This window comes from Chrysochloris asiatica, unplaced genomic scaffold, assembly GCF_000296735.1.
Source record: "Chrysochloris asiatica unplaced genomic scaffold, ChrAsi1.0 scaffold00134, whole genome shotgun sequence".
Taxonomy (NCBI): domain Eukaryota; kingdom Metazoa; phylum Chordata; class Mammalia; order Afrosoricida; family Chrysochloridae; genus Chrysochloris; species Chrysochloris asiatica.
In genome coordinates, this window is record NW_006408652.1 from 7661224 (window position 1) to 7668625 (window position 7402).

At 37.4% G+C, this 7402-nt stretch overlaps 1 protein-coding gene across 1 annotated transcript in view; it reads left to right on the forward strand.

The window, feature by feature from the left end:
* The first annotated feature begins 1524 nt into the window (after window positions 1–1524).
* The window catches only part of FMR1NB (fragile X mental retardation 1 neighbor), a 39857-nt gene continuing 33979 nt past the window's right edge, over window positions 1525–7402 (forward strand). Inside the window, exons 1-2 of the mRNA XM_006869730.1 lie at window positions 1525–1552; window positions 2962–3081. Of these exons, the coding sequence (XP_006869792.1) occupies window positions 1525–1552; window positions 2962–3081 (148 nt within the window). The remainder of the gene's footprint in view (window positions 1553–2961; window positions 3082–7402) is intronic.

The following is a 7402-nucleotide window of genomic DNA, read 5'->3' on the forward strand; positions in this document are numbered from 1 at the left end:
CGGAGCGGCTGGTAGTTTCGAACCACTGACCTTAAGGTTCGCAGCCCGATTCGTAACCACTACGCTACCAGAGGGTTCTGAGGATTGGCTGGTGAGCTTGAACTGCTGACCTTGCGGTTCAAATAGACATTGCAGTCCAGCGCATTAACCTACAGAGCCACACCAGGACTCCATCACCAGAATCAGAACACTTCATTTTTCTTCATTCTTCCTAATTCATTGTTCAGCATTTGCATGCATATGAGGTAATTGTAAGTATCATGGCTTGGCATAGATGGCCATTAGTCCACAAAGTGCCATCCTTGGTCTTTAACACTTTAAAGAGATCTTTTGCAGATCTGCCCAGTGCAATACATTCTTGACTGCTGCTTTTCTGGGTGTTGATAATGGATCCAAATAAATAAAATCCTTGACAACTTCTGTTATCATGATGTTGCTTATTGGGCCAGTTATGAGTACTTCCAGGCCTTTCTTCCTAGTCTGTCTTAGTCTGTAAACTCTGCTGAAACCTTGCTAGTATTTGAAATGCTGGTGGCATAGCTTTCAGCATTACAGCATCACACAAGTCAGTTTGTCAGTAAGGTAAACTGAAAGATGAGTGATGGGAATGATAAATATATGCACTCATATTCATGTATTCTTTCTGAAATTCTACCTGAAATCATCTTACGTACTACTAGTGGTATTCACGCCACTCTTTAGGGAATAATGCTCAAAGTTAGTTTTAGAGAAATCTCTTTCAGGATGGTAAAGGAACCAGTGTTAGAGAGGGGCATAGTTAAGCGTGTGTAGGACTTTGGGTTTAGGTAAAGATGTTTAATTGTCTTCCCCATTTCAAATGCCCATTAAAATGATCAAATGTCTAGAATAGGGGAAAGTCTGGTGAGTCAAGAAGGGTTCCATCAGTTTCAAAGAAGCTTGAAGGATTTCTAAAAGATAATCACAGCGGCCAACCGGAGGGAAGTGGCAGCAACCTGTTTCACCTCAGGCTAAGGATGAGCCTGTGTGGCAGGGATTAGGGGCTCCAGTCCTTGCTGCTTCATGAAGGTGAACAGATGTCCAGCTTTAGCTCCTTCCCTGTGTCGCTAGGCAGCGGGCCTTCTAATCTAGCAAAGTATTCCTGGTGATAGTCATCTCACTTATCTCCTGTGCTGGGAGCACTCCTCTAGGTCCTTTTTGTGGCTGGTTTCTAATCCTGTTTTGGGGGGCAGGGGGGTGGGATGGGGAAGAGGTTTACTTATCATCTTAGAGAGGTAGCCCTAGTTTAGACACCCTGCTCTGTTCTGTAGCAATATCCAGTGCCTTTCATAGCACTCATTGTCACTTGTCATTATTTAAATTTTAGTTTTCTTTCTTCTTTCTGTCTGTTTTCTCCACTAGATTGTAAGCTTTATGAGAGCAGGGATTTGGCCTGAGTTGTTCACTGATGTATCCCCAGGATCTAGGATGTAGGTATTCAATAGATATTTATCAAATGAGTAGGAGTTAGGACAAAAAAAAAAAAAGAAAAGAAAAGAGGACCGGATGGGTTATTTTTATATTGTCAAGCTGTGTAATATACACAGAAGCTACACCTCTCATGAATGAATATCATAGTGTTGAAATATTTTAAGAAATGCAAGTAGAAACATACAAAGCCATCATAGTGAGAGATGCTGGTACATATATTGTACTCCTTGACAGAAAAAAAAAAATCTATAGAGCATTTGAATAATGTATTTTAATTTGATATTGATAATAAAATTACTTGTACACTACAGGCTGAGAATACACGTTCAGGTCACCTTGGAGGTGGTATGATCCCAATTGAGTAAGAGTGTAACAGACATAAAGGAGATTAAAACATTTTAAGTGAATAATCTTACAATTTCATCCTAATAATCATTTTGAAAGTGGATGATTTCCTATGGGGGGAAAATCTTAAAAGTTTAATAGTGACCATGAAGAAAACCAAATGATAGATACTGTTTTCCAGCATTTTTCCAAACCTTTAATGGATCAAATAATTCCTATGCTGTTTAAATGGTTTCAGTATAGAAAAAGACGAGACTCTTCACCATGCCTTTTATGAAGCAGGTGGTATAGTCCTTATGCCAAAACCTGCAGATAGAGTACAAAACAGAAAGCTACAGACACACTTCACTTATGAATGTTGATCCAAAATTACTACATAAAGTATTAACACTTGGTGGTGGTGGTGTTTATGTGCTGTGGAGTTGGTTCCGACTCATAGTAACCCTTTACAGGGTTTCCGAGGCTGTAAAATCTTTATGGGAGCAGAAAGCCTCATCTTTCTCCCGCTGAACAACTGCAGTTTCAAACTGCTGACAAGGTTCATAGTCTGATTCGTAACCACTGTGCTACCAGAGCTCCTTAGAACATATATTTAATAATTAATATGCAGAGGGTAAATATGGTTATGGTTATAAAATCTTACTTTCATTCCTGATTCAAAACAAAACAACAGGATATTCTTCTATATTGGATTCATGCAAACAAGACTGAAAACAGATTTTTTGAAGTAACAAGGAAGGATAAGGCAGGATTACTGTATGTAAGAACCTTGGTTTTTTATCAGTAAATAAGAAAATCTAATGATATCTTTGCCATGTGTTTCTTTGATGGGGTTATTACTAATAACTGATTTAGTTCGAATACATACTGTTTTCAACTGTCAATCAATTAGGTCTCTTTGATGTCAGTTCTTGAAAATTCCGATTGGAATTCAATCAACACTGGAGCAATAGGGAGTTTTGGCCTACTGGTTAAGTGTTTGTAAATTAATATTCAGCTTTTTAAGTTTTATAGCAGAATCATAATCTGATTAATAATATCTACACTGTTAAGAAAATTCCAGGTTCATTATCTATTAACTATTACACTTTCCGTAACTACGGGAGGTAATTACATCAAAAGTGAGAAATGCTTTATCTGTTGATAATAATTTTACTTCTTCTAAAGGTTTGTCCAACTCTGTGGCCCAAAGCGAATATATCCTATGGAAAAATGAGAATGCTGATGGACAGGCTTTGGCAAAAGAATCTGTGATAGAAGTGCTAGTAAGCTATTTTTTACCAACAAGTAAGTTCTTGATTGATTTTTCCCCTCAATGTCTGGTTTTGAAAACCAGTGATGTGTTTAGGGGGCAGTATGGTGTGGTGGCATTGGAGTCACACAGGCTTGAGTTTGAACTCTGGCTCTGCCTTTTGTCTGGTTGTTGTTGTTGTTGTTGTTGTTGTTAAGTACTGTTGAGTCCATTCCAACTCCTAACAACCCTGTATAGGGTTTTCCGAAGAGTGGCTGGTGAGGTGGAACTACCTACCTTGCACTACACCAGGACTCTTATCTCTCTTAAACTTACTCTCTTCATCTTTTAAAATAAGGAGACTTAGGTGAGATTGAATTGAGACAATGTTTGTAAGACAGCCAATCGATGTTCCTCTTTCTAAAATAATGGCCTTGAATGAAATGTAGTCACTATCCCAGTATTGTGAAATAGATGTCTTCTCGGGCATTAAGCAGGGTATTGTGTGGCTCGTATGTTGTGGAATATGCCAGATGTTTTCCTGTCTGTTTTAATGATTAAGAATTTCAGGTTTCAAGTCACAAAGTCTTTTTGTGAATCTGTATTAATGTGTTTTTCAGGCACATGATGACCCTTGAGAGTTATGAACCACAAATGAACATGTTTCATTTTGTACAGCATGTGGTGCCCTTTCAAGGAGAAGCTTCACATAAATTGACATATGAGAATTATAAATACAAAGCTTTTATTCCAAATCATACAGCATTGATTTTAACAAAATTAGATGTAGGTATATAAACCCCAAATTCTATCCCTTACTTAATTTCTGTTCCAGACTTTAATCACTGAATTATTGTCTTACGTTGCATAAATCTCTGCATATTTTTCTATACTAGTCTCATCAAGTACAAGATGAGCAGTATAGTACCTACTACCAATGAGAGTAGTCCTGGTGTGGTGCTGAAAGATAAGCACTGGGTTGCTAACTGCAAGGTTGGTGGTTTGAGCCCATCAGTTGCTCTCTAGAAATCTATACAGGATTGCTATGAATCTTAACTGACTCACAGAACTCAACAACAACCAATGAGAAAAGCAGAATAAACATGTGCCTCCAGGAAATTTAAAATACTGCCTGGGTCATAGTGAGTGGAAAAAAAGAAATCCAAGAAGGTGATCTGTTGGAGAGGTTAACAGAGTGGTTTGGTGAGTGCCAGAATTCGTTAGAAACAATAGCAAGTGACAATAAGATAATCGTTTTAGAGTATATGAAAGTAGCAGATGTAAACTGTCCTGTAATAACAGTGTATGCGGGGCTTCAGAAAGTTAGTGGAACAGTTCCATTAGCTTTTCCTTCCATTTTTTCCATGAACTTATGAAGCCCCCTTGTATAATACATATATGACATGTATGTTGTTGTTGTTAAGTGCTGTTGAATCGGTTCTGACACATAGCGACCCTGTATAGGGTTTCCAAGGAGTGGTTGGTGAGTTTGAATCGCTGACCTTGTGGTTCAAACCGACCTTTCTGTCTAGTGCTTATCCTATAGAGTCATACCATGACTCTATAACATATATAATGCAGTTATTTATAACAATGCTATCTAAACACTGAAGTCTTCTTTAAATGCAGTCTAAATAAGATACCTACATTTTCTAAATGCTTCTCCAACCTGAAGGAGTAAATTGAGTTAAAATCAATTGTATGAAATAAATTTTTTGCCTTACAAAAACAAACCATTCCATTGTAAGACAAATGTCTGACCTACGTTGGTTCAAATTTTTGAAAACAATAATTAAATATTTATAAAACTATATTATATAACATAAATTACATGTCTTTTTTGAAAAGGTTCATAAAATGTGAAATGCTTTCAACCAATTTATTTTTCCCCCTGTATAATTGTAAATGATTAATTTTTCCACTGAGGCCTGTTTTAAAAAGTTTGTTGTTTTGTTGTTGGCTGTTGTTTGTTGAAGAGTCACTTCTTGCAGATTAAAATAATGATAATCCTTTGAGGCCGACTGGAAGGGAAACTCAAGAGGTCACTTGATCCCTTCTCCCTTTAGATAAAATGATACACTGAAGTCTGTACAAATGGTTTTTCCCTTTTTGTTCTTCTAATTCACTAGTGACTTAGAACTTTTTGTGTGAAAACTGTAATTTTAATGTCTAACTGAAAGCCCCATCAGATGCAATATAAGTATTAAAAAAAAATAACAACTCATCATTAGAAGAAACCTTTGTGATTATCAAGAGTTCCTGGGTGGTGCTAGCAGTGAAGCGCACGACTACTAATCACAAGCTTGGAAGTTCCAACCCACCTAGAGGTACCTGGGAAGGAAGTCCTGGTGATCTGCTTCCAGAAGGTCACAACCGTGAAAACTCTGTGGAGCACTGTTTTCATCTGCAATATATGAGGGGTACAGGAATTGCATGGAAAAATGGAATGAAAAGATAATCTATACAGAAATATTTTATAGCCACCACGTTATGGGGTTGCAAGGAGCCGGGGTCAACTGGTAGTCAACAGGTAACTTGTTTTGACAGTGGTGTTTCAGCAGTGCCAGCGGGGAGGGACTGGACAGGTAAGACTCCATTCTACTTCCAAGAAGGCTTTGTCTGCTGTCACCCTTTCCTGGGTGTGTGGTGCCCAGCACTGAACATAGTCTTCCAGATGCAGTCCACCATCTGGGAGAGTAGAGTCACTCTACGCTTGGCCAAATTTAAAACAGATTGCATATCGTATACAAGGACAAAATGGGCTAAATCCTCACTTGTCTAAAACATTTGGGAAATGGATATCTTGACCAACTGGTAATACATTGAATTTGTTAATTTAATCCCTTTGCTTTTTCATCTTAAAAATGGAGATTGTTAGACATAGTTTGGGAATACGTTGTGAAGATTTAGTGATAATGGAGTTAAAGCAAAGAGCTTGATTTTTACCTTGCCTTCAAGAATTGCACATTTTCTTTAAAGAGGAGAATCTAATAAAATACTAAGAGGTAAAAATATATTTAAAACAATTATGTTGTTACTTGTTGATGTGGAAGTGCTTTAAAATGATTACCTAACATCGGCCATTACTTTTCTTTTTTTAATTTAATTTTTCCCTTTTAGTATGGGTATCTTTTTTTTTAAGCTTTTGAAGTAATGGTCTTATGCAATATTTGCCTTTTTGTGACTGAATAATTTCACTTAGCATAATGTCCTCAAGGTTCATCCATGTTATGTGGTGGTTTACTGCTTCCTTGTTATTCTTCAAGGTAGCATACTATTTCATTGTGTATATGTACCACAGTTTGTTTATACATTCTTCCATTGATGGGCACTTAGGGCTGTCTCCATCTTTTTGAGATTGTAAATAATGCTGCTATGAGAACATTTGTGTGCATATATCTACTCGTGTTATAGCTTATATTTCTTGTGGATATATACCAAGTAGAGGAATTGCTGGATCATATGGTATTTCTATTTCCAACTTTATGAAGAAGAACCACACTGTTTTCCAGAGTGGTTGGACCATTTTGCATTCCCAACAGCAATGTAGGAGGGGCCTAGCCTCCACATCCTTGCCAGCATTTATTGTCCTCTGCATTTTTGAACTTTTCTGTTATTGCTGGTGTGAGATGATATCTCATTGTTGTTTTAATTTGTAGCTCTCTAATGGCTAATGATCATGAACATTTCTTTAAATGTTTGTTGGTTGTTCAAATATTTTCCTTGGTGAAGTATCTATTCATGTCCTGTGCCCATTTTTTAATTGGGTAACTTGTTTTTTTCTTGTATAGGTGTTGTGGTTTCCTATTGATTTTAGAAATTAGTTCCTTGTCTGATATGTCATTGCAAAAGATGTTTTCTCATTCTGTGGGCTCCCTGTTTACTCTTTTGGTGAAATCCTTTGATGCACTTAAGTTTCTAATTTTTAGAATGTCCTAATAATCTATTTCCACCACTTGTCTGTCAGTTTGTCATACTGTGGTGGCTTGTGAGTTGCTGTGATTCTGAAAGCTATGCAACCGGTATTTTAAATATCAGCAGGGTCACCCATGGTGGACAGGTTTCAGATGAGCTTCTAGATGAAGACAGACTAGGAAGAAGGAGTGACAAACTACTTCTAAATATTTAGTCACTGAAAACCTTATGAATAGCAGAGAAACACTGTCAGATCTAGTGCTGGAAAATGAGCCCCTCAGGTTGGAAGGCACTCAAAATATGACTGGGGAAGAGCTGCCTCCTCAAAGTAGAGTTGACCATGATGACGCGAATGGAGTAAAGCCCGTGGGACCTTCATTTGCTGATGGGGCACAACTCAAAATGAAGAGGAACAGCTGTAAACATCCATTGAAAATTAGAACATGGAATGTATGAAGTATG